Source organism: Equus asinus, chromosome 21 (assembly GCF_041296235.1).
Source record: "Equus asinus isolate D_3611 breed Donkey chromosome 21, EquAss-T2T_v2, whole genome shotgun sequence".
NCBI lineage: Eukaryota > Metazoa > Chordata > Mammalia > Perissodactyla > Equidae > Equus > Equus asinus.
The window spans coordinates 55,062,667-55,089,074 of NC_091810.1; the positions used below are offsets into that span (position 1 = coordinate 55,062,667).

At 49.6% G+C, this 26,408-nt stretch overlaps 1 protein-coding gene across 4 annotated transcripts in view; it reads left to right on the forward strand.

The window, feature by feature from the left end:
- Nucleotides 1-26,408, forward strand: part of CCDC13 (coiled-coil domain containing 13) — a 52,890-nt gene that overhangs the window by 4,951 nt on the left and 21,531 nt on the right. For all 4 annotated transcript variants that reach the window (XM_070492302.1, XM_070492305.1, XM_044754511.2 and 1 more), the window contains exons 2-10: nt 6,865-7,091; nt 8,973-9,121; nt 12,720-12,862; nt 14,471-14,560; nt 18,444-18,560; nt 19,780-19,884; nt 21,857-22,018; nt 24,479-24,655; nt 26,202-26,408. In XM_070492302.1, the coding sequence (XP_070348403.1) occupies nt 6,871-7,091; nt 8,973-9,121; nt 12,720-12,862; nt 14,471-14,560; nt 18,444-18,560; nt 19,780-19,884; nt 21,857-22,018; nt 24,479-24,655; nt 26,202-26,408 (1,371 nt within the window). In that variant the 5' untranslated portion in view covers nt 6,865-6,870. The remainder of the gene's footprint in view (nt 1-6,864; nt 7,092-8,972; nt 9,122-12,719; nt 12,863-14,470; nt 14,561-18,443; nt 18,561-19,779; nt 19,885-21,856; nt 22,019-24,478; nt 24,656-26,201) is intronic.

A 26,408-nucleotide genomic window follows, 5' to 3' on the forward strand; every position in this document is an offset into this window, starting at 1 on the left:
CTTCAGGGTGGGTGGGAGGTTACAGAAAGTCTTCCAGTCATTTATTTGGACCACCCAATATAAAAACGAGAAGCACGTCTTTGCTCTTGTTTCTAATGTACACTAACCACATTGTCATGAAGTAGTCAGGAATCAGGCAGGGCCAAGGGGCATTTTGAAAAATTTAGCTTTAGTGTTATTGTTATGTGCTTTTATAGAGCAAAAGATTTTCTTTCTGGCTCCTGGGAATCAGAATCCCCTACTGAGATCCACGTTGTCCTTGGTCAAGAGTTTACCTTGACTTGCAATTAAACTGTTTAGGAACACAAGGAAGAATGTGATCTAGGGCCCATCTCAGAAGGTCCCCAGCATCTGCCCTCCCACTGCCCCTAACCACAGCTTTCTGCCTCCATGGCTTCTGCCCTAATCAACCCCATCCTGCCTCCCCTTTGCCCAGACATCAGTCTCTATCTCTACCCAGTGACATCTACTCACTTCTAACAGCTCCCACTGTCTCTTCATCCTTCATCTTCCCCTTCTCTCTCTCCCATCTCCTACCAAGCTTCCTTCTCACCCTCTCCCCACACTACTTTGTCCATACCCCAGGTCTCAGCCACCTGGAGACTCCAGTCCAAGCTGCTCTCCTCAACCCCAGATTCACCTCACCAGCTGCGCACCCAGCATCTCCATGTGGAAGGCTCAGGAGTTTCAAACCCAACAGTGCCCAGCACCAGGCTTGCCTGTAGCCTGGAAAACTGCTCTTCTGCCTGGACCCACCATCTCCCCTGTCACTCAAACTCAAAGCCCTTAGACTCCCCCTCTGCTCTTTCTCTGCACATTTGCTTCCGATCCCTTCCATTTGGCACCAATTCCTGTTCCCCCTTCTCCATCCATATTGCCACAGTCTTGATTTGGTACCACACTCCTTCCTGGAAACATCCTCCCTGCTAGGCCTGTTGCCTCCAGCTTCACAAAATGCAAGTGTGATCCTGTCTGCACCATCTGACCATCCCCAACACCCTCAGGTTAAGTCTAGACCCCTTACCTGGGCCAAATAAGACCCTCTTTCCAGTCCCTTCCCAAACCTCTGCCCTGCCCTCTGGCCATCCTGAACCTTTCTCCGTTCCCCACACTCAGCACATTCTCTCTGCAAATGCTCTTCTCTTAGCAGGAAAGCCCTCTGCCCCCCACTCAGGCACCCTCTCTTTCCCACCCCAGGTCACTTTCTTCAGCACTCACTTCAGGCTGATTTAGGTGCGTGCCTCTCCTGCGGATCTCTCCAACCAGCCTCTCAGAGCACTTACCACTCCTCCTTCTGAGTCCCAGCTCATCATTAGACTCCCCTGGGAAGCTTTAAACATTGACAGATGCCCAGGCTGCAGCCCAGATCAGTTAAATCCAAATCTCCCCTGGCTGCATGCATACCACAGAGCAGGTGCTAATGCCCTGGGGCCTGAGTTGGACCGCGAACGTGTCCTGTCAGTGCAGGCATGCTGTCTGTCTCCCAGAGGCTTGATTAGGCTGAGGACACCCCATTTCATACGATAAGAAAGACGAAAGTTAAACTCTCAAGAGCGCTTATGTGCCAGGCACTGTATTACATGCTTTCCATGCCTTCTCTCATTTAATCCTCACAACCACCCTGTGATGCATGTAATGGTTATCATCCCACTTTACAGATAGTGAAACTGAAACACAGAGAGATTAAGTAATTTGCCCAGGGCACAGGGTACATTCAAGAAGTGCCTCTTCCCCAGTGACTTCAAGTGCATGTTGGGAATAGAAAAGGAAAAAGCCTCTACAAGTTACTGTGTTTGTTCATTTACTCATTCATTCATTGTTTCCCTCATCCTTGAGCGCCTGCTACATTCATTCAATGACAATTCTACAAATATTAGTTGAAATCCTCTTCAGGGCAAGATACTGAGAATTAAAAAATGAATAAGATATTAGACCCCTGCCCTTAAGAGGCCTCTTAGTAAAAGGAAGGATTAGAAGTATAGATAATTATAATGCATTGAGGGAAGTTTAGTGATCAAGGGACACCTGGGGGATTCTAGGAGTCCACAAGTGCCCTGAGGTGAATCCTGAAGGCTAAATGGGAGTTCCTGGGAAGGAGAAGGGCAATGGGACGGAGCCTAGGCTCGAAGGCATCCTGGGCAGGTAGAGTGGCTGAAGCAAGCCTTTGAAACGCCTCCAGGCTTGAGCCTTAGCAGGGGTCACGAACCCAAGCATTTGTAGCCGATGGGAAATGAAAGTGGGTGAATCCAGCAGGTGTAAGAGAAACAACATTTACATGCAATGATGACAGGCAGCTGATGTGCCAGCTGCAGCATCTGAGAGTGGTAGGGACGGTGGCTGTGTGGAAAGAACATACCCTGCCCAGAGGGAACTCCCTCTGCCCAGTGGCTGCTGTCCATGTGGGACGATGGCCCCAGCATTGCGAGATCGGTAAACTTTTATAAAAGAAGCTGGAAGTCTGGATTTAATTGAAATCTACAGATCTTTGAATGTTGGGAACAAATTCAAATCCTAACGTAGCATTGGGTGAGAATCAAAAATGTCTGTGGGATGGACGCAGCCCTTGGGCCAGTCAGAGTGCCCTCTGTGAGTCCTGGCAGGGTCTTGCAGAGGCAGGAGCCACTTAGATCTGGTTTTAGATTGGTCCCAGATGATGGTATACAGTATGAATTAGAGGGAGAAAAACAAGATTCAGGGAGCTAGAGTGGCAGCAGGTAGCCAGAGAGATGGGGGGCACTGGGGGAATAAGATGGTGAGCCGTGCCACCCGACCTCGGGAGCAGGCAGGAGATGAGGTGCAGAGGAGGTGGCCTTGTGATGTGAGGCAGTGGCTGTGAGGGCTGGTGCTGGGGGGCTTGATCACTGTGGGCCCAGCAGCCTGGGAAGGCTTTGTGCTGGCAGGTCACAAGCATCGCTGTGAGGGACAGGAAGCATCTGGATGCAGGGTAAGAGGAGGAGGAAGGGAGTTCTCAGGAGAGAATGCCAGGAGAAGAGAAAATAATAACATTTTGTTCCTACCAATGCATAACTAACTGAGCGTTTTCACAGCCTCCTTTGGATTTGCCCCACACAGCACATCTGTGGCCTCCATATCATCATCTGCTTACTGAAGAGGGGACTGAGGCCCAGAGAGGTCTGGAAACTTTTTAGACTCACACAGCTAGAACAGAGCCAAGTTCACCCTGAACCCCAGGTGCTGTCTCAGCTCAGACCAGGCTACTCGTATGGCAGCCCACCAGCAGCATCCAACACCCAGGGTGCACCCTGACTAATGACATCAGAATCCCTGGGCGTGGGACCCAGGCATCAGTATCTTTAAAGCTCCCCAGTGTTTCCAGTTGTGCAGCAGGAGCAGGAACCACTGCTTTACACTGTCGACCCGGAAAGAGTATTAATAGCTCTTCCTTTTCTCTCCAAGGTGACCAAATTTGGAAAATGAAGTATTTGGTTGCACCTTCTTTTAATCTACAAAAATAGGAAATCACAAGATAAACTCATTTTTATACTGTATTGGTTAACTGTATTAGTTAATAAACTGTATTTAGTTACATTTTCAAGTAATAGGCTCAATAGGTTTTCTTTAATCTCTAGACACCTTTTCAGGTGAAATTCCTCTAAATCAGGTGGGCAAACTAAGAGCCCACAGTCCAAATTCAGCTCATTGCCTGTTTTTGTTATAAAGTTTTATTGGAACAGCCACACCCACTCATTTACATATTATCTACAGCTACTTTCTGCTACAGTGGCAGAGCACAGTAGTTGCAACAGAAACCATATGGCCCACAAAACCTAAAATACTTACTATCTGGCCCTTTACAGGAAGAGTCTGATTTGCCTAAATTTAAAGAATGGAGTCCGATTGTTAACTTACATTATATCCCTGGGTATCCCATCTTTTGAGACACCCCGTGGTACTTGGCTATGGCTGTTGCCCATTTAGCAGAGGAGTCCTGGGATTCCTATAGTCCAAGGGTCCCCAAGACCACCCTTAATTTCAATGGTTTGATAGAAGCACTCACAGAACTCAGAAAAGCTGTTATGCTCACAGTTACAGTTTATTACAGTGAAAGGGTACAGACTAAAATCAGCAAAAGGAAAAGGCACATTGGGCACATTAGGACCACCCCTGTGGAAAGGGTGGAGATAAGTACAATGGGAAGATGTAGATGGAGCAGTTGAGGGTGTTGGGGCAGGGAGCATGTTCTTCCTGGAGGATCAGGAAAGGACATGGTGTTCATGCTGGGCCTGAGGGAACCAGCAAGATCTAAGCCTGTGGGCAGGGGGGACAGAGGACCAAGGCGACACTAGAACCCAGCATTGTGAAGGGGACAACATGAGGTCAAATCCCCCAAAGCCTTTAATGCCTTTGGACTTGGTTTTGTGACTAGTGGGCACCTACGGAAGCTCTTTAGCCCAGGGACATGTCAGGCTCAGAGCTGTGCTTTGGAGAAAGTGAATGCAGGCCAGACTGTAAGTGGGGTGGGAAGAGGGAGAGGGGCAGCGAGGGCAGTAGGGGCCAGTTTGAGCAGTCCTGGGGACAGAACCATCGGTCATTCGTTCACCAAATACTCATTTCATGCCTGCTATACACCTGGCTCTGATACAAGCACTGAGAATACAGCAGTGAACATCACAGAGTGCCTGTCATTGTGGGGCTGGCAGGGAGGGGGAGAGGCTATCAACAGATAAACAGATATGGAATGTGTCAGGAGAAATCTGAAACAGGTAAGGGGCATGGGGAGTGAGGGTAGGGATGCTTTCTACAATAGGCTGGTGAAGAAGGCCTCTCTGATAAGATGACATTTGAGAGAAGAGAGCATAGTGGTTGGGGGAAGAGCATTCCAGGGAGACAGAACAGCATGTGCAAGTGCCTTGAGGTGGCCATGAGTGTGATAATGAGAGAGGTATCAGTGGGGATGAAATATGGGGACAGATTTGAAGACATTTATGGAGAATCAACAAGATTTATGACTAATTGGATCATGGGTGGATGATGTGACTTGAGTTTTCCTAACACTAGCTACGCTTTAAAATCAGGTGGGGGGGGGCATTTAAAAATTCCAATGTTGGGGAGCCAGCCCCTTGGCCGAGTGGTTAAGTTCGCACGCTCCGCTTAGGCGGCCCCGGGTTTCACCGGTTCGGATCCTGGGCACAGACATGACACCACTTGTCAGGCCATGCTGAGGCAGCATTTCACATGCCACAACTAGAGGGACCCACAACTAGAATATACAACTATGTACTGGGAAGATTTGTGGAGAAAAAGCACACACACACAAATTCCAATGTTTGTGCTCTATTATTCTGTTTATGTCAAGTTCAAAAATAGACAAAACATCCAGAATGTATAAGTAAGTCTCACTACTCAAGAAGACAGCACAAATAAAAAATAGGCAAAAGATATGAATAGACACATCACAAAAGAATACACAAATGGCCAGTAAGCACATGAAAATATACTCAATAGAGTTTGTCATTAGGGAAATTCAAATTAAAACCACATTGAGATACCACTACATACCCACTAGAAACACTAAAATTTAGACTGACCGTACTAGGTGTTGGCAAGGATGTGGAGCAACTGGAACTCTCATACACTGCTGGTGGGAAAGTAAAATGGTATAGTCACTCTAAGGAAAAATTCAATTTCTTATAAAGTTTAGCATAAATTTACCATATAACCCAGCATGTCCACTTCTAGGTATTTACCCAAGACTAATAAAAACATACGTTCACACAAAGGCTTTCTTGTATGTGAATGTTCCTAACAGCTTTATTCATAATAGCCGGAAATGGAAATGGCTCAGGTGTCCAACAACAGGTGAATGTGTGAACAAACTGTGGTGTATCTGTACAACGGAATGCTACCCAGCAATAAAGAGAGATGAACTAATGACACGTGCAACAGCAGGGGTGAATTTCTGAAAGGTAGTGCTAAGCAAGAAAAGCTAGGCACAAAAGACTATATGATTCTGTTATATGAAATTCTAGAAAAGGAAAAACTGTGGTGAACAAAAGTGTATCCAAGTTTGCCTGGGATTGGGACTGGCAGGGAGACCTCACAAAGGAACTTTTTTTGATGTGATGGAAATGTTCTATCACGGTGGTGGTGGTGGTTTACATAGGTGTGTGTATTTGTCAAAACTTATTTGCACACATAAAATTGGTGTATTTTATTATATGTAAATTATACTTCAATAGAGCTGAATAAAAACTCATCTTCCATGGCAGGGGTCAGAATAGTGGTTAACTTGGGGGATGATTGACGGGAGGGGACACAAGATAGCCTGCTTAGGGATAGGAAGTGCCCTATACCTTGATCTGAGTGGTCACCACAGGAGTGTGTACCTATGTAAAGATTTAATGAGCTGTACCCTCAGGATTTATGCACTTTACTGTATGTAAATTATACCTCAACTTTAAATTATACCTCAATTTATAAAGGTAATGATGTCTGGGCCCCATTCTAAACACTGGGATTTTATTGGTCCAGGGATATGCCCAAGCTTTGTTAGGATTGTAGGAGCTCCTAGGAGATGCTGATGTCCAGCCAGAGTTGAGAGCCACTGTCTTAGGGACAGGAAGGAGTCAAGTGTGGCATCTGAGTGATAGGGATTATTCTGATGCCATTTGCAATGTGGTGGCACGTTCAGGGCTTGGGGAGGATGCTCACCTCAGCTTTGGCTTTCAGGGGATTTGCGGTGAGGGTGGGGCCTCCGAGCTTCCACATGGACACATAGGCAAAGCTAAGCAGGAAATGCCAGAGTTGGGGACTTTAGAGGGGGCTGACTGTGTGCTGAGCACCCTTGGGAAATGTGTGCTTCGTGGAATTTGCTTCAGCTCAGGCTGCTTTTCCTACTCCTAGGGCAAGATGGCAGCGGATGAAGGCTCGCAGGACACCTTGCGGCTCCAGTTCAAGGCCATGCAGGAGATGCAGCACAGAAGGTTACAGAAGCAGATGGAGAAACGGAAGGAAAAGGAACTGAGCCTCAAAAGCAAAGCTGATGACCAAAAAGAGTCCTTGGAGATCTCCGATGGCCTCAGCCTCCTCCAAGCCAGGGAGCAAAACTCGAAAAACAGCTTCGAGCTGAGGTAAATACCAGTTTGAACTCTCCCTGGAGCACTGCAGGGAGGAAGGGAGGGTGGGGGAGAAATGACCGCAGACAGCTAGACAATCAGGGTGACTAGATGTGTGTTTCTAAGTTGAGAAAGAGAGGTTGTTATTGAAGACTTGCATCTGCTGGAAGACCTGCGCTCCTGTGGACGTAATGTGTTACGAAATATGTTTAAAAACCGTTTAAAGTCAAACTGACATTTTGAAACTCATCGGGGTGTATAGTTTATTCACTTCAACTTGCCTATGCAGTCTCTCTTTCATGAAGACCGTTTTTGGGTTTCCGAGGCACTGGGTGACTGACTCTGTGCATTCACAGGCGCTCATTGCTCCAAATCTCATCCAGGATCATTCTCCTGTGCGTCCCCCTTACCTGACACATGATGACACATAAATATACCTATCCTAAAGAAGCTCTTGGTGCGTTCCTTGCTCTTTACAACCTCCTACAAAAAGATCGAAAGGAGTCCAGAATCTTCTCATTTTGCTTGAATTTGACAATGGTGCACAGATGCATATTGATTTATACTGGTTATTGGAAGCAGGAGTCTGTATTGATACAAAATTCTCCGCTGGTCATTTTACTAAAAAATCACAACAGTTGTTGAGCTCTCTCTCTGCTTCTGGTTTTGCCCAAAATCTGTTTTCTCCATCTTTAGATTCTACTTTTTATGGTTTCTCAGTTTTCAAAATGTTCTACTGAAAATGCTATTGGGAAAAAAATAGATTTCTCAATAATTGAAAAAAAATTCCTATGACTCCTAAATATTAGCTGTAAGTTAACCCCAGAACTATTTCCAAATGATCTTTCCCCACATCAGAGAAATTTGAATTGGTGGAGACTTGAGACGTTGGTAGAACAACAACAACGATAATAACAGCTGTTACCTAATAATTGCTGTTACCTAGAACTTCTGTAAGTTATTTGCTTCCCGAGCACCTGTCTCTACGGAGCCTGTTCCATGATAACAGTAGAAGGGACTACAGACGCATCAGTCACGTGTTTCTCGTGTTTTAAAATTCTGAAAAGAGCCTTGCAAGGCCACTTGTAACATGCAAAACCACCACCTGTTCTGATTTTCTGTCAGGTTTACCTGGAACCTAGAGATCCAGCCTCACCTAAAGGCTTAGACCATTCCTCTTCGCTCTTCTAATATCCATATGCAATTAAGACTATAAATTTCCTTCTATGTATCAATTTAGGTGCATTTCACAAGTTTTGCTATATGTTGCTTCTGCAGTCAATCTGTTCTAAATGCCTCGTTATACATATTATGATTTCTTCTTAATCCATAAATAATTTATGAATGTGGGTTTTTTTAGTTCCAAGCAGATGATGGGTTTTGGGTTTTGTTTTTTATTTTATTTTGCTATCTTTTTAGTCTTGATTTCTAATTTTAGTCAATTGTCATTAAAGAAAATGGTCTGTATAATGTCCATTATGTGGAATTTCCTAAGATTGCCTTTGTAGCTTATAATATAATACATTTTTATATGTGTTCCACAGATGCTGGAAAGGCATGTGAATTCTCAGAGTGAGGGGTTTGATACATCTCTCTGTTGAATCCATAGTAAGCCATGTTGTTCAAACCTTCTTTCTCCTTTCACTTGAGAGAGAGAGAGAGAGAGAGAGAGAGAGAGAGAGTGTGTGTGTGTGTATGTGCTTAATCACTCAGTTTTGAGAACAGTGAGTTAAAATCTGCTCATTGAGGTTCCCTGAATTTCTCATTCCTACGTTGTACACACCAGTTCTTATCACCACTTAGTGCCCAATCATGGTCAATAAACCCAGGCAGTGGAGGCCTGACCCCTCCCATTGGTCCCTGTGAAAAAGCAGTAATTCTGCCTTTGCTTTGTAGGGTGCTTGAAGATGAGATTGAACAGCTTCGAGAGCAGCTCAGAGAAACAGTGGATGAGAACGGGCGATTGTATAAGCTGCTGAAGGAAAGGGACTTTGAAATCCAACACCTCAAGAAGAAAATAGAAGAGGACAGATTTGCCTTCACAGGTAGCTCCACCATTGTGGCGACAGTCCCTGCCCTGAAATCCAGGTGGGCTGCCTGGATGCCATGGACCTACCCATCAGGGCAAATAGCAGGTTCCAGAGGGCAGGTGCCCAAGAGAGAGTGCCAACGGTCAGCTGTGGTCATGGAAATGAGACAGAAGAGGGGAAGAGAGCAGACCAAGGAGGCCAGTATGCCAGGACATGGGAGCACGGGAACAGCAGGGACAGCAGGGCAGGCATTCCGGGCACAATTGGTGACCCAGGGGTCTCATGACGAGGGTTCTCTGTGTTGCTCACTGCCTGTTCGGTGGGCCAGCAGGGTCCATTTTATGTGGGTGCTCTGGCTCAGATGTTGCATCACGGACGTGAAAAAGCCCCAGTAGAAGCAGGCTTTTACTCTACAGCATTTGCTGTTGCTGCTCCAGAAAGGCGGACAAGACAGGGAAGTTAGCTGTTCCAGGGGGATTTCCTGGGACCCAGCAGGGTCTAGGGTGGACCTTGGCCCTTCAAGTCTGGGCTGGATCTTGGCTCTGTTGGTAGAGACTTTGACCTTATGGGTCTGGTGGGGACCTTGGCTTTGTTGGTCTGGGGATGACCTTAGCCCTGTGGGTGTGGGCTGGACATTGGCTCTGTGGTTATGAGCCAGACCTCGGCCCTGCAGATCTGGTGAGGACTTTGGCCTTGATTGTCATCTGCTCCATGTATGCCCATTGAGCAACTCCCAGGTGACTGACTAATAAACCAGAAAGTCGGTGTCACCATCACAGAGAACAACAGGCCTTACTCAGCATCTGCCAGAATGTTCCTCCCTGCCTTTGAGAGTCAATGCCTTTAGGGGTGGACACAGCCAGAGGAGCAGTGCTGAGTTAAAAAGCAGGGGAAGTTGGCATCCTACAGCCCCTTGGTGGCCTGTTCCTCCTTCCTCCATTCTTTGGCTGTTTCTGTCTAAAATGAAAACACATTGAAGAGAAGGCTTTGTGTTGTGAGGACTAGAAACACGGACAGCCTGCCTCAGGGTTCAGATGCAAAGGGGCAGCTTGCGCTTTTGCAAGGCTGTGGAGAAGCTGCTGGACTTGGGGAGAGCAGGAGAGGCCTTCCCACCCCAGAAGACCTGCCAGGGCCCGGGACCACTCCCTCTTCTCCAGCCCACTCCGTATTCCCTGTCTTTGGCTGTCTCTGCCAGCTTGCTCAGGCCTCACCTGACTGCCAGCCCTGACTTTCCGTCAAGACCCCTGAAATCCAGTCCTCACTCTGAAGGCACCGTTTCTGATTTCTAGCTTGGCATTTTGAAGAGAAAAGTCTGACTGGCCCGGTTCGTGTTTTTAAACCAGGCCACAAGTCACAGGCTGCTGACAGCTGATAGATTGGTTTTCCTTTGGCTGGATATTTAGTGATTTCTTTAGTGTTTTTTTTTTAACTATATTTCTTTGTATAATTTTTTAATGTTAGCTCTAGTGATTACAAAACACATACTTAACTTTTCACAGTCTACTTAGAATTAATATTTTACCACTTCAAGTGGGATAAAGAAACTATACCACCATATAGGCCACTTTCCTCTCCGCCTTATATTACAGCTTTCATATGTGTTACATCTGTATGTATTGAAAGTCCCATCAGACAATGTTATCACATTTGCTGTCAACCATTCTACATATTTTAAAGGACTTAAGGAGACAGAAATAGTCTACTGTATTGATCCAGATATTTAGCATTTCTTTGCTTGCCCATTCACTGATGCCCCCATTATCATGGGGTGCAGCTTCAAGAGTGGGGCTTCCCTGGAGACAGGGTTGGGAGAGAATAGGAAAAAAAACCCAGAGTTTCCAGTTCTCTCTGAGCCCTGCTTCCTGCCCTCTGGATGAGCCAGGGCTTCTCTTAGACCCCTTGCTGATGTCTGGTTCCAGGATTTGTACTGCTTTAAAGCCCTGGGAAGAAAACACAACCCAGAGAACTCACCCCTGGACCATTTGTACTTCTAGTCTGGCTTCCTCCCCCGTGTTTTGAGCCCTTTCTCCTGACGTGTCATCCTCTTGAGCAGACATGAGGTTGCTGAGGGTAGCTACTCCTACTTGCCCTACTCACCACCTGGCCCTGGCCCGCAGCAGCAAGCCTGGGCTGAAACGATTTGAAAACCATCAAGTACTTTTGTTTATTTTCCACCAGTTGTCACTTTCAGTCTTGTTCTGAGGTGCATCACAGTCATGTTGAAAAGTAGGCCTAAGGAAAAAAAAAAAGTAGGCCTAAGAAGGTGTCTCCACAAGTTACCCACTGCTGGAGTGTCAGCCTTTAGGGAACTTGCAGACCATCTGACCAAGCCTGCCGTTGCACAGATGGGGAAACTCCTCCAGAGAGGGCAGGAGACTGCAAGGCTCCCCAGTCAGTCAGTGGCCAAGTGGGGCTAGCTCCCCCTGCCTGCCTTCTGTACATCTCTGATTTGCATCCCTCCAGCCACCTCTTCTACAGTCTCCTGCCCTTGCCGACTGCCTTCCAGCTACTTCCTCAGATGCTCCAAACTCATTCCTGCCTCCAGACCTTTGCACTTCTATTTCCTCTGCTTAGAAAACTCTTCCTAGTTGAGAATAGTCTTCTTCATGGCTTGATCCCTCACTTCATTTATCCCAGTCTCTGTTCACACGTTACCTCCTCAGAGAGGCCTTTCCTGACCCCTTCATCTAAAATAGCATCACCCCCAGCCCTCTCATCCCCTTGTCCAGCTTCAGTTTATTTTATGGCACTTATTCCTCCCAGATGTTAGAATACGTATTTATTTGTTTTTTATTATCCGTCTCCCATGCTAGGATGTAAACCCCTTAAGTCTTTTTATGCACCATTGAATCCCTAACGCCAAGAGTGTCCAACACTTGGTAGAAACTCAATAAATATTTACTAAATGAATGTATGCATCTGTATTGGTTGGGTGTTACCACAAAATTCTGTCTAAGAAAGAACCACATAATCTCAGCAGCATTCAGCAGTAAGCATTTATATAGCTCAAACATCTGGGGGTTAATTGGGGATCAGCTGATCTAGGCCAGGCTGGGCTAAGGTGGTTCAGCTTTGTTCCACCTGTCTCTCTTCCTCTTCCTGGAACCAGCCAGCTGGCCTGGGTATGTTCATTTTATGGAGACGGCATAAACGAAAAGAAAGAGTTTAACTATACTAGTGCTTTTAAAGCCTCTACCGCGCCTTACCTGTTAATATCCCATTGGCCAAAGCAAATCATTGGCTGAGCCCAGCGTCAGACTGTCACAGAGGGTTGAATGGGTGCACCCTACTCACTGGAGGGCACAGGAAAGTTAGAGGGCATAGGGTGTGGAGTGGAGCAATAAACTTACCTCCCATAGAAGTAAAACTCTGCTTCCCGATTTTATCATTTCCCTAGAACATAGTGAATCTCCAAGTGGCTGCCTTTCCACTCACTGGAGTTAGGTTTCAGGATATGTAGGTCTGTGGTGACTCTTCTGACCCTCTGCCCTTTCATGAGTCTTCACACCAATCAGCTTTGGCTTTTAAAACCCCAGCACTATTGGTGGTGCGGCATGAGTTTGATTTGTAAGCCTGTGTTTTTAATTGACCTCACTGTTTTTCTTCATTTTAGGGACAGCAGGTGTGGCTGGGGATGTGATTGCCACCAGAATCGTCGAGCTATCCAAAAAGAACCGGGTGCTGATGGCAGAGTCAGAGGGTGCAAAAACCAGAGTGAAGCAGCTCAGCAATCGCATCCAGGAGCTGGAGCGGGAAGTGAGGGGCCTTGCCTCTCTCAGTGAGGGACCCTGGGCCGCTCCTCCAGAGAGGGAGCCACACTTAGATGCTTGGGGTCCTTCTGAAGGGCTTGTGGGTCAGCGTTTGCGATGGGTTCCTCAGTCTTTGTCACATCCTGAGAGGGGAAAGTGTGTTGGGAAGCAAGGGGGACACAGGTCATGGAGAGGCGGCCCGACATAGTGCTTAGGACACAGACCTGGAGCCTAACTACTGGGTGTGGATCTCAGCTCCATCACTGACTTGCTTGGTGACTTTGAGCAAGTTATAAACCTCTGTGCCTCATTTTCCTCCATCTGTCGTATGGCAATAATAATGGCACTCACCCTAAGGTTTTCTGAGGATTAAATGACTTAACATCATAAAATGCTTAGAACAGTGCCTAGCATGTGGTAATCCCACTAGATAAACGTTTGTTAAATAAATGAGCAGCGATCTTTGCTCATTTGAAGGCAGAGCCAGGAGCATTCCACCAGTTGGTCTCACTTTTGTCCATCTTCTTCTTTCTGCTGCCCCGCCCTCCCACAGCTAGTCGCAAACCCCTCCAGTCGAGCAAGGGCACAGCCTGAGCAGTTCATGGTCCCTTAGGAGCTGGAATGGACTCCATGTGCTAGAGAAAACCTACGGAGCTTCTCCTTATATGGCTAAGGAGCCGATGCTGGAAGAGGTTAAGAGGCTTTCTCAAGTCACACAGTGTGTGGTGGTGCCAGATTTTAAACCCAATTCTGTTGCTTTCCACAATCCTCCTCAGGCATTATACTTGGCATTGATTTAGAGCTTCTTTATTCTATAGTGTATTTTTTGAGAACCAGCTCAGGCTCTGTGCCAGGCCCTGGGGAGACTGTGGGGAGCAAAATAGGCATGGTCCTTGCCCCCCTGGGGGACAGACCAACACAGAGGGCATCTTAGGGAGGGGAGCATGCACGGTGGGTCCCTGGAGGATGAGAAGGGGCCAGATTCAGAGAGGTGGGGCAGGGGCCTCCATGCAGAGGGTCCAGCAGATGCAAAGGCCCTGAGTGGGGAAGAAGGCCTGAAAGCAGACCAGTGTGGACGAGAGTGGAGCAAGATGAGGTCAGAGAGGTGGGAGGGTGGGTCATGCCCAGCCTTGTCAGACAGGGTGTGGTCTTTGTCTGAAGAACAATTGGGAAACCAATAAAGGGTAGATTGACTGTCTGTATAAGGTGGCAGTCTTGGCCACCAGGCCATGAGTCTATATGGCAGGCTTCTCTGACCCTGTCTCCTCGTCTGTAACGTGAAGTCCATAATTCCTTTGCTCTCTGCCCCCGGGACTATTGTTAGAACTCCAGGATACAGACCATGGCTGCAGTATTATTATTTATTAAGCTGCTAGTGAATCCTAGGGCTCTCTACTGTACGATTGAGGAGTGGGGCAGACAATCAATGAAAGCTTCTCCCATCACAGAGCAGTTTGTAGAGGAGAGTTCTTTCATCATTAATGATCCTGAAGTTGAGCTGAAAGGTAAACCACTGAGGCTGGAACCACACTCAGTGGTGGGAGCAGAGCACTTTACTCAGGCGCTGCAATTGCTGAGCAGAATTCAATATTAAGTGCGAGGTTTGCTTTTCCAGCTGCAGACGGCCCTGGCCAGGCTACCAGCCAAGGGGGCCACTGATGCAGGAGCCAAGCCGCCGAGGGCCCAGATGGGAGACAGAGCCTTGGTATGAGTTCTCTTCTGTGCTGGGGAGTCTGTGAGGCAGCCATCAGCCTGGGCCTCCCCGCTTCCTTGGGAGTGTAGGTGCCTCTGTCCAGGGTCCACCTCCACCCCACTGCTGAGCCAGTGCCACCATTACAGCATCCTCAGAGCAGCCGTCAGGGAACAGTAACCAAGTCTATGGCCTGAAGTCAGTAATGCCCCAGTAGAGGCCAGTGAGGCTCTAACTCTGATCCAGTCCCCAGAGAGCGAGCTCAGGAGAGAAGGCCTGGTCCAAAAGGCCTCCCTCTTTCAGCCCAACTGTAAAGGATCTCCTTTACAGCATCCTTGCTGGGGAGACATCCAGCTGCTACCTTAACCCAGGGACAAGGAGCTCACTACTGCCCCGTGGAGCCCTGGTTTTGAGGGGGCAGTTCCTATTGTGAGAAATCTTCCCTTTGTGGAACTCCAAATCTAGAGTAAAAGTGACTATTGGGAGTGGGGGCTTGTTCCCAAGATTCCGTTTTACTAAGCCAGTGAGCAGTCCATGAAACCCAGGAGATGAGAATTGCAGCTCCATGAAAGGACGGCAGTCTGACCCAGTGGGCTATAAGGGAGTGGCATGGAGCCCAAGCCAGACAATAAATATCCCAGAGAACATCCCGGGAGGCCTCCCCAGGGGTTTTCTTGGGGAGCCAGACCAGTTGGTGAAACAGGGAGTCAAGCCTCAGGACTCCCCGTTCAGTGCTCCTTTTCCAGCCCCACCTCCCCTGTTGCCTTCACGTCAGGATCAAGCTGCTTCATGCCTGTCTTGAGAATTCAGTCCGCAGTGTACAGTGATGGGCCCCTTGCGTCCCAGGGGTGAATATGTCTCCTGAAGGCTGGTCTTGTGTGAACCTGGGGAGACAGTAGAGGGACTCCGCCCACAGCAGGGGCTAGACTGAGTGTTCCTCAGGGCATTTCCTGGTTCTGAGGTCCCTGCTAAGCTGCCCCTTGTTCATCCAGAGCATTGAGTACCTCCATGTCCTTCACTAGAGCTGCCTTGGGTGGGAAACTGCTTGTTCAGTTACCTGTTCATCCTGAGAGGCTTATTCTGAGTCCTGTGACACAGGGAATCAAAGACAGGGCCTGTGTCCCCAGGGGTGTCCAAGAGGGGAGGTGAGCAGAGAGCCCCCAGGCTCTGAGTTCACAGAGGGAGCGCACCCTCCATCTGAGGCAGCTAGGAGGTGGGGTGGAGGAGGCCTTCCTGAGCTGGGCCTGGCTGGAGGAGGAGGATGAGGGAGGGCCTTGCAGCAGGAACAGTGCAAGCCAAGGCTAGAGGCCGGGAACACTCAATATTCCTACTCCTATTCCCTTTGCTAGCTGGGTGTCCTCTGGATAACATTGGGCTGCAGCCCAGGGCCTGCGGTGGGGAAAGGGGAACATAAGCCAAACAAAGCTGGGGTGGGGTCACCTACGAGGAAGGACTTGAATGGCAGCAGGAGCAGGAGCTTCAGCTTGATTCTGTGGCTGCGTGGAGCCTGGGAGGTTTCTGATGAAGAGTGGGCAATGGGCTGCAAGTCTCACTTCATGAGAACTGTGTGTTTTCTGGGGCATCTTCTGATCAGAGAGAGAACAAAAGCAATGTCCCCCTCCTTAGACTGTTCAGGGCGGCCCAAGCCAAGCCACTCTCCAGAGGCCTGCAGGCTACCCCACATTCCGACTCCAGAGCGCCAAAGCACATTCCAGAGTGGAGCTGAAGGCCCTACCTCCCCTCAGCATAGGGCTCCACAAGGCATTGTCTGCTCCCCATGGACTGCGTTTCAGTTATTCTCTCAAAGAAAATAGCCCGGGGTGGGGGAGGGTTATGCCCATACCCAAGTCCCCCACAAGGCCTGTGGAATTTCACTCTGGGCAGAAGCAGCTCTGAAGTGACAGGGAGGTAAGGTTGGCCCAGCTGCCCCAGATGGGCACAGTGGGGCCAGGCAGAGCAGAGTGGGTGGTGGCTGCTCATGCATCTGGCCCTCAGACCCCTTTGCCAGCTGCCCACCCAAGCCAGGCTTAGCCCCTGGCATCGTCCTCTGTCAGAATCTGCCCCAGACAGCACCCTTTGTATGCATTATCCTACAACACTCACAAGCACCCAGAGGCTGATATTACATACCCCCCTACACTTTACAGATGAGGAAACAAGGCTTGGAGAGTGGTGTCGTTGCCTGGGTTCCAGACCCAGGTCCAACCTGTGCTCTTTCAATGCTCCAGGCAGGGGTACTGTAGGCACATGGGAAGCTCATATATTCCCACAGCTCCCACACCACCCCCCGTCAAGGCCAGCGGGGCTCTTGGCACCGAAGATCTGACATGCAGCAGGTGTTGCTTCCCAACCCAGGGCAGATGCCAAGCAACACATTGGCGGTGGGGGGTCTGGGGGAGACATGTGCCCAAGAGCAGTGAGAAGGGATAGCAAGCAGCCAGAGTGGGGAAAGGACACACACAAAAGAATGTTTAAAAAGATACATTTGTGTTTCATCTAAGTTCCTAGTTTACCAATTCTGTTGGCATTTGTTGTTCTCTTTGGCCTCATGGTGGTGCTGTGAGGAAGCAGGACAGGGAAGTATGTTTATACCCATTCCGTAGATGAGGAAACCAGATGAGGCCAGGCTTTCTGGACCGTGTGTCTGGGTCTGGTTTCCTTGACCAGTGGTTTTCAGTGGGGCTGTCCACAACCTCTGAGGTCCGTGGAACCTCCCAGACCCAGTCTACTTGGACCTGTCTTTCACAACAGCATTCACGGGAAGTTTTGTTTGTGCTTGCTGGGGAAAGATCAGAAAGCCACTGCAGCACCCACCCTGTTTCCCAGAAGTCCAGCCCACCTGGCCAGTTGGGGCAGAAGCAGAGGGTCACAGCCCACCAGCCAACTTTCCTGCTGCCATGGTGCCTGGGCATCAGCAACAGCTTAAATTGATAGAATCAGCTAGTGCAGGGGAAGGACGAGGCTTCTGATCCCACTTATGTCACCCCCTCAACCATCTGTGTGCCTGAGGGCAATTGACTTCCCCTCTCTGGACCTCATTTTCATCACTTATGGAGGGGGTCTGAATGGGCTGACTTTGGAGTCCCTCTAATGCCAAAATTCTGTGAGCCTTAGGAACTTCTATTGAAGACAGAGAAAGAGACAGCACCTTTGAGAAAAACTTACATCCAAATAGTTTAAATCAAACATTATCTAAAAAAAATTAAAAGACGTTGCTAAGAGTTCCAGCAGGCAGAGTATTCATGGTTGCTGCAGTTCTTCAAGCCACAGAAATGGAATGTTTGGGGATTAAAATGGGTCCTTACTTCTGTTCAGTGAACTCATTGCCAGGAAAGGGAGCCCCAGGCCCAGGCTGATGGTCCTGGGACAGGGAGACCCCAAGTTAGGATGATCGTGGTCCTCCTGCCAAGCTGGAGTTGCCGTCTGTGAATGAACAAGTTCCCTCTTTATTCTGAGTGAAGATGGTTTAGCTTTGATGCCAGCTCTGGAGCACAGCAGAGAAAGTGCACACCCAGGAAGGGTCTGGGCAGTGAGAAGCCTGCAGGACTTCTCCAGGTGCTCCCTCTCTGTGGCCACTGCATGCCTCCAAGTGTACGTGCAACACTCGGAGCAAGGGATTCAGCTCCCAGAGTTGGGCTGCCAGGATTCACATCCATGCCCCATCTTTCCCAACCAGGTACCCCAAGCAGAGGGGACTTACCATCCACCAGCCTCTGCTTTGTGTCTCTAGGGTGCTGACAGTAGAACCCACCATACAGGGGTGTCTGAGGATTAAGTGAATTGCTCCCTGTTGAGCACTTAGCGCAGTGCCTGGTGCACACCTGGATAAATGGGGGTATGGTTATTGTTACTATTTAGGCAACAAGTGACTGCTCTTCCTCCTGTCCTTCCCAACCAGCCGGAGACCCCAGAGGTGAAGGTCTTGCAGGACAGGCTGGCAGCCACAAACCTGAAGATGAGTGACCTCCGCAACCAGATCCAGTCTGTGAAGCAAGAGCTCCGGATGGCCCAGAAGGTATTTTAGAGCCAGGGGTCAGGTCTTCTTGTATGACTGGCATTGGGAAGAGCATGGCCGAGACAATGAGTTCCATTCAGGAGCAGCCAGTGCTTGGCCATGCGAGTATCACGCTGCTTGCTCTGGGTCAGGCTTCAGATCCAGTAACTTCCTTCTACCATCCCTTGATACAGAACATTGGTGAGTGGGACTGCTGGCCGCCTGAGGGGCCTTGCATATATGGCCTTGTGGTGCCTGCCCAGGCCTGGGCCGAGGAGGACAGTGCTGTCCACCCAGAGAGAGTCCTTTAAACCTTCCTTGTGCTACGTGTGCCCCAGTAGATCCTGGGTCTCTCCTTAATAAGCCACCTTGGACTTGGGACCCTGCCAAGACCTGCCTCCTGCCCTCTGCTGTCTGTAATATTAGAAAATGAATAGATTGTTTGTGTATTAAAGGCCCCTTTCAAAAGAAAATACTCAGACTTGGGATGCAGGCCCAACTGGTTCGTTATTTATTTTTATTTATATAGTGAATTCTCTGGCATTTGTCTTCCCTGCTGGAACCACTCACATGGGCCAAGATTTCCAAAACAGAGTTCTATTGTGGAAACGAGTGCCGGAGACTGGGTACACTAGATTGGGTTTCTGTGGCAGCTTCAGAGGGGCCCAGGGCACAAGCTGGAACATTTCGTTTCCTCTTCAAAGCCTCGAGGTGGGGCCTTGAACACTGCCCTTCAGCAGCCACAGAGTTGGACCCTCCTGGAACCAAACATCCCCAATCAACATTCTCTGGCCCTCCTCCTTGCCGCACTCAGACAGGGCTCCTTGTCAGTGGCTTTTCACAGAGGGCAAGGCCCTGTGGCAATGTACTCTCTGTAGCCATCTAGAATGATCTCAGTGACAGGTGAACAAGTTAAAGAAGCAGGTTTCGGTCAACTTTGTGGTTTGCTCATCCCAGAATATATCGAGAGCAAGGGGCCCCATCTGGGCATGTCAGCAGTGCCTTGTCTGCTCTAAGCATCACCAAAAAGTGCTAGGGATGATGGGTTTATTGCTTGCCCAGGGAGAGCTGCTCTTGGAGCATGGTCAACTGGCCTTGGGGGTGGGAGGGAGGTTGTGTAGGTGGAGACTGGGCCCTCTGGGAGCCCCACGCACCCAGCACTGCTTCTGCATATGCAACAACATTAGGGCTCTGTTGGGGCCCTCTCTCCTGGCCACACTGAAGGGCCCACCTGTTTCAGGTTTTGGCCAACGAGGTTGGGGAAGATGTGAACGTCCAGCAGCTCCTGTCCTCACCAGGGACCTGGAGGGGTCGGGCTCAACAAATCCTCGTTTTGCAGAGCAAGGTGAGTGAGTCATCAGACTTCTCCTGCCCCTAATAGAGGGCTTGAAATGCTCCAGAAAGACCCACAGTGATGCACATTAGAGACACAGAACCCAAAAAAGGCCTTTAGGTCCTGCAGGGCGCGCTTGCAGAGCTGTTGTTTTACATTCTTCCCAACAAGCCTGATTTTAATTTGTTATTTAACGAACAAGCATTTATATAATACTTACCACGTGCCAGGCACTGGCGTTTAGTAAATGCCAAAGACTTTGATTTGATTTACTCTAGGCTTATATTTTCCCTAGTTCATGTAAATTTGCGTGACTCTTCTAGGCTTTTTCCAGGTTTGTCTGGGTGCTTGTAGACTTTTGAAAGTTTTAGTTACCCAATAAAAACTTAGCCTTGTCTCCCTTTTTATGTTCTAAATATTTTGGAGCGTCCCTAGAGGCTAGGAACAGGGGCTCCAGAGTCAGACTGCTTGGATTCAAATCCCAACTCTCCACTCACCAGCTGGGTGGCCTTGGGCAAGTTACTTCATCTCTCTGTGCCTCAGTTTCCTCATCTGTATACTGTGGATAATGATAGTACCCACCCGACAGGGTTCTTGGGAGGATTGAATGAGTCAATATGTGTAAAATGCTCAACACTCAATGCCTGGCACAGAGGAAACGCTCTCCAAAGGTTAGCTGTGCTTATTTTCCTTTTTTTTTGCCTTCAAACCAAGAAATACACGAGTAGGTGTGTAACTTCCTACTGTTTTCCAAGCGCATCACCTTCATCCCCCGGGACTTCAGGTTCACGGTTTGTGGGGGCTTTTTTCTTCAGGGTCCCCTGTGGAATCCTTAAAGTCAACATGAGGTGGGGAAAGTCTCCAAAAAACTGTAATTAACAACCAGTGTGTAGCCTTGGGGTTCAAGAGACCTGAGTCTGAGTCCGGCCTCCAGCACTGGTCTACAAGTTTGGTGACCTTGGGCCAATCACTTCATCTCGCTGTGCCTCAGCCTCCTCACCTATAAAATGGAGACAATACCTTCCTTGAGGGATTGTTGTGGGTTAAATGAAATAACACATGTAAGGCACCCAGCACAGTGCCTGGCCGTCATCAGCACTCAACACGTTAGTTATCCTTGTTCTTGTTAAGTTGTGTAAGTAAATGATTAAAAGTAATACCATGTTCTTGAATGCGTCAATGGAATTACCACACAGTGCCACACGAGGGCGCTAATATGTGCCTTCAGAGCCATACTGCTGCCCTTTACCAGTGACCCTGGTGAATTTTGCCCCAGCTCAGGTTTACCCAACTTTGTTCCATCCTTATGTTGTGTCAACATGGAAACCAGAGATAGAAGGGCCCTAGGAGTTATGCACTTCAACCCCTGTGATAAAGCCATCGTTCTGTGGGATGACCTCTCCCTGCCCCTTGCTGAGAGCCTGTGAGTGCTGGGCTCCGTGCTGAGGACTTTACCTGAGCCATCTTGGGGTTTCTCAAAGTTACCTAATCCTAAAAATTACCCATAGCACTTGTTTAAAATGCAGATCCCCAGGTCCTCCCCTGGAGCTCTGACTTGTTGGTCTGGAGTGGGCCCCAAGATTTGTCATTCCAAGAAGTGTCTTGGGGGTTCCCAGGCTCAGACAAGTTCAGGACACTGAATCCTCATAACGACACGATACCAAGTGTACCCTTAGGCCCATTTCACAGAGGAAGGACCTGAGATTAAGAGAAGTTAAGTAATTTGTGCACAGTCACACAGCCAGTGAGGTTTTGAGCTGGTCTCTCAGCTTCCACACCCTCCCCTCCCTCTGCAACATCTCCTCCAACTGGCCAGGAAACTGTGTCCTCCCGAGGAAGCCTCTCATGTGAGGTTTCCACGTCCATCTGGAACTGGGGTGTTCTCTGTCTAGTGCGGTCTCCTGTCACACCTCAGGGTGGCCCCTCTGAGTAGTCGAGTCTGACTGCAGACCCATTGTGGAACGACGAGTTTTACCACCCTCAGGTTCGAGAGCTTGAGAAACAAGTGGGACAGACCCAGAGCCGGTCTGTGGGAATAGCCAGCGACGAGAGATCTGTCTATCCAGACCCAAGGAAGCCGTCGGCACAGGAGAAAAACCTGCTCAGGATCCGCAACTTGGAAAGGGAAAAACAGGAAAGCTGGGAGGTAAAGCATGCCTGGGGAGGAGGTCAGGGGGCATGTGCGAGCCGGAGATCATGACCACCCCTGCAAGGAGTCTGAGGCACCCTGACAGCCAGGAGACACCTGGGGTTGGGGTCACTGCTGTGCATGTTCCTCACGTCCTGTTGATCCAGCTTGAGCTGCCTGGCTGAGTCCTCACCCAGAGCCCATGTCATGACTGTTGGGTGCCCCCCTCCCCATCCTGTCCTGGCTGTTTTGGAGATGTTGGATCTGAAATTTCATTTGTAAGAGGAGAAGGAGAAGATCATGGCCCCAGAGGTGTGATAGGGTCGGATGGGCCTTAAAGGAGGAGAGCTCCAGGCTGCTGAAAGAGTTGGGCAGGCTGGTATCAGCACCACGGGCTGCATCTCGCTGGCTGACTTAGGAGTGTCAGAAGACAAACTCTACCAGGTTTATGCGACAAAGAGGATTTATTGGCCCATGTAGATGAAGAGTGTAGAGGTGGCATGGCCTCAGGAACAGTGGGATTTAGGGACTTGGTCTCAGTGCCACTTTCTCTTCGTTTGGCTTCACACTCTTCCAAAGGGACCTCTGGTAGTCCCAGCTTCTATCCTCCAACCCAGCCCCCACAAAGGGCTTCTCTTTCCCAGTAGTTCCAACAAAGTCTCAGAATTGAGTATCATTGGCTGGTTTAGGCCACGTGCCCATCCCTGAGCTAATCGCTGTGGCTAAGGGTACAGGATGCTTTGATGGCCAAGCTTCAGATATCTGCCCCTGAGTGTCTAGGGGATTAGTCAGCCTCTCTGAACTTGGCTTAAGAGTGGAAAGTAGGGGCTTCCACAAAGAAAGCAGAGGAAGAACGGGGAGGAGGTGCTGGCAGGCCAAATGGGCACTTCAGTGGCCCTGGCAATGGGCTTCCTAACAATGAGGGCTTACCTTTTCACTGGGAGACTTCTATTGTGAGTCCCAATTCGGGACTGGGCCCTCTACTAGGTACGTTGTGACCACTGCCACATTGTACCTGCCAGTAACCTGGACCATCAGGTGTAAGGAGGGGAACAGTAAGACTGGAGGAGTGGGCAGGGCCAGGTCCTTCTGCATCTTGCATGCTGGTCAGGGATTTGAGCTTTTATCTTAAAAGCATTGGAGAACCACCACAGGGTTTTAAGTTGTGGAGGGACATGGTGGCGTGCAGTTTGGAAAGATCACATGGTCAGGCATGGGGGGATGTGTCAGAGGAGGCATGGGAGGCAGAAGCAATAATCCACTTGAGACATGACCAAGGACCTGCACCAAGACTATAGCAGAACTATAGTACGACTATAGCAGAAGGGTGGATGCCTGGGACATTGAGTGTTGACTTTATAGGACTCAGTGACCAGACATGGCAGAGAGAAGAGTAGGAAGAATTATGAAGGACTTTAAGTGAGTGTAGCAGGTGGGTAGAGGAGACAAGGAGTGGGTTCAAGGGAGATGGGGAATTGAAATTTGAAAATCTTGGGTTTGAGGTGCACCTGGCTCAGATTTACACATTAACCCAGAACAGAATATGTTAGAATTGTTGGACCATCCTTGACCCACAATGTGGGTAGTAGGAAGTGATCTCCTGTGTGTATTTTGTCTGCCAGGCACCCACTAGAGCCTGGAGTGTGTAGACAGCAGAGCAACAGGTGAACAATGGCTGTCTCCTGTCAAAGAGCTGTAGTCCTGTAGATTCATCATGTTTTACTCTTTTTTATTTCTATAACTCACTTCATCAAGGATCTGAAAACACTTTTCCAGTGATAATTAACCCTTAAGACCAAATCAGATTATGTCAGTCACTGCCCGAAACCCTTGCAGTGTCTCAGTCTTGGCTCTGAGGGTTTACCTAATCTGGCCTCTGCCCCCATTACCTGCTCCTGACCTGCCCCATCGTGCACTGCACTCCAGGCATGCATGTTCCACCAAGGGCCTTTGCTCTTACCCTCTTTTCCTTCAGTCTCTGCTCACATGTCACCTTTTCCTGCCATGCCTTCCCTGACGATACCACGGTCCCCCCAGTCCCTTCTCCCACTTTTCAATTAGCATTTGTCACCATCTGGCATTATCCATCTCCCCTACTAGGCTGTCAGCTCCTTGGGGACAAGGACTCTGTCTGTTTTGTTCTCAGCTGTATCCCCAGCACTTATAACAATGCTAAGCACATAGTAGGCCCTCAGGAAATATTTGAGAAGGAATGAATGAATGAGTGACTCCAAAGCCATGTGCAGTGTGTGAGCTTCTGGTTTCTAGCTGACCGAAGTGAGGTGCAGTCTGGGGTGCCGTGCTGGAGGAAGTGAGGGATAGAGTGGCAGCTGGAGCCTCCCTTCTTGTTCTAGCTCTTGGTGGGGTGAGCAAGTCCCTTCCCGTCTCTGGGTCTCAACAGTGAGTGGGAGCGAGGGACTAGATGTGGCCGAGGTCCCACTCAGCCCTGCTGCCTATGACTGTACTGTCTGATTACAGAAACTTGTGGGTGAGCGGGATGCCCTCCAGAGAGAGCTTGAAGAGCTGAAAAAAAAGTTTGAGGGCATGAGGTCCCGGAACAAGGTGCTGTCAAGCGAAGTGAAGACCCTCAAGAGTCAAATGGGGACCCTCGTGGAGAAGGGCAGGCATGATGATGAGCTCATCGACGCCCTCATGGTACGGCCCAGCCGCTCAGGCCCCCCACCCCACCCAGAAGCCTGTGACCCAACCCCACCCACAGTGAGCTCTCACTTTCTACAAAATGCTACTGCATAACCCAGAAGCTCATTGCCTTCAGATGGGCCCTAGTCCCAAAGGCCCACCCCAGGGACAGGAGCAGCTCCTAGGCTACCTGAGGGCGTACATAAGTCCTGCTGTGTGAAGCTGATGCTAGGCACAAGCCACTGGGCCTGTGGACCCCAAAGGAGAAAGAAATGGGTGAGGGGCAACGAGATGGGATTACACTGTCTATTTTTCATCAAGGAATGGAAGGGACAACTGAGGCCCCAGTACAAATCCTTGTCAGTGTGATGGCATCGATCCCTTCCCCTTCTGGGCACTTGGGGTGTGGTGTATAATGGTTAGTCACCAAGATAACCCCTAGGGTCATATATGATAACCCATTTCACAGATGGGGAAGCTAAGACCCCCACTGGTTAGGTAAATCATCCCAGACGGTACAACTGAGTTCCAACCAGGTTGCTCTGACTGTAAAACCTTTGATTAGCAAAGCCACTCTGCCTTCCTGCCCCTAGCCTGGCCCTTTCTCTCTGGGGCCTGAGGTGCCCCAGAGCTTTGGTCTCTGAATTCCAAGTTGTGCCCACAGGCCCCTGGGGTATTCACACCTGGCTTGACGGGGGTGCATGGGGGACCTGATGCTGGCTTAGGCGCCCCTTAGTCCATAATAATTGCACCAGGCAGGGTGGTGGGTGGGGCACAGAAGACTTGAAATCTGGGCCTGCCTGTGTTGATGCCTCACTGTGTGACCCAGGTCTAATTTATCCTCTCTAAGCCTCAGCTCCCAGTTTTTAAATAAGATGTGGGGCTGGTTGTCCTCTGAGGTCCCTGTATGCCACCATTCTTTGTCACTGAAGATGGCACGAAGAGAGCTGCAAACCTGCTCCAGGCCTGCCACTCACCAGCAGTGTGCCTTGGGCTCTCTGGGCCTCCCTTTCTTCCACTGTGTGGTGAGGACAGCCCCTACCTGTTCCCAGTCACTGACATCGTCCTTCCTGGCCCCCAGGCAGGAAGCCTCCACCCCCAGGAGTCTCCTGGAGGGCATCTCCAGGGGATAGGGTCTCAGTCAGGTGCTGAACCATCCCTAGCCAGGGGTCCAGGAACTGCCTTCAGGGCTGTCTCCCAGCAGAGTGGGATGGGGTTTCTTTACCCACATATCTGTCCCACTGGCTGAGGGGCACCATCTGAGCTGCTCTCTGTTGTCCTGAAAGCCCCTTGGATATCCTTCTTGGCCGTGATATCAGGGGGAAGGAAGTTGAGGATAGGAAAAGGGCATGGTCCCCACCTGCCTGGTTGAACTCCACTGTGGGCAGGCAAGAAGGCGGTCCTCCTGCCTCTCAAGGGAACACTATTTTCCCACTGTTAGGTTCCTGCAGGAGCAGGGAAGGGGTGGGTTGCTGGGGGTGGGGGGATGCGGTCTTCCCTTGTCCTTCCTTACCCGGGGGCCATGGCTGACCCTCACCTGCGCTCCTGCTTGGCCCCCCAGGACCAGCTGAAGCAGCTACAGGAGATTCTGGGCAGCTTGAGTCTGCAGGAGGAAAAGACACGAGCATCCCAGCACCACCTAGACCAGCAGCTCAACAACGAGGCACAGCAGAGCAGTAGCCTCGTCGCCCAGCTGCAGGCCATGGTGGCTGAGCGGGAGGCCAAGGTGCAGCAGCTGGAGCTGGAGATCAGGCAACTCAGCGTGCGG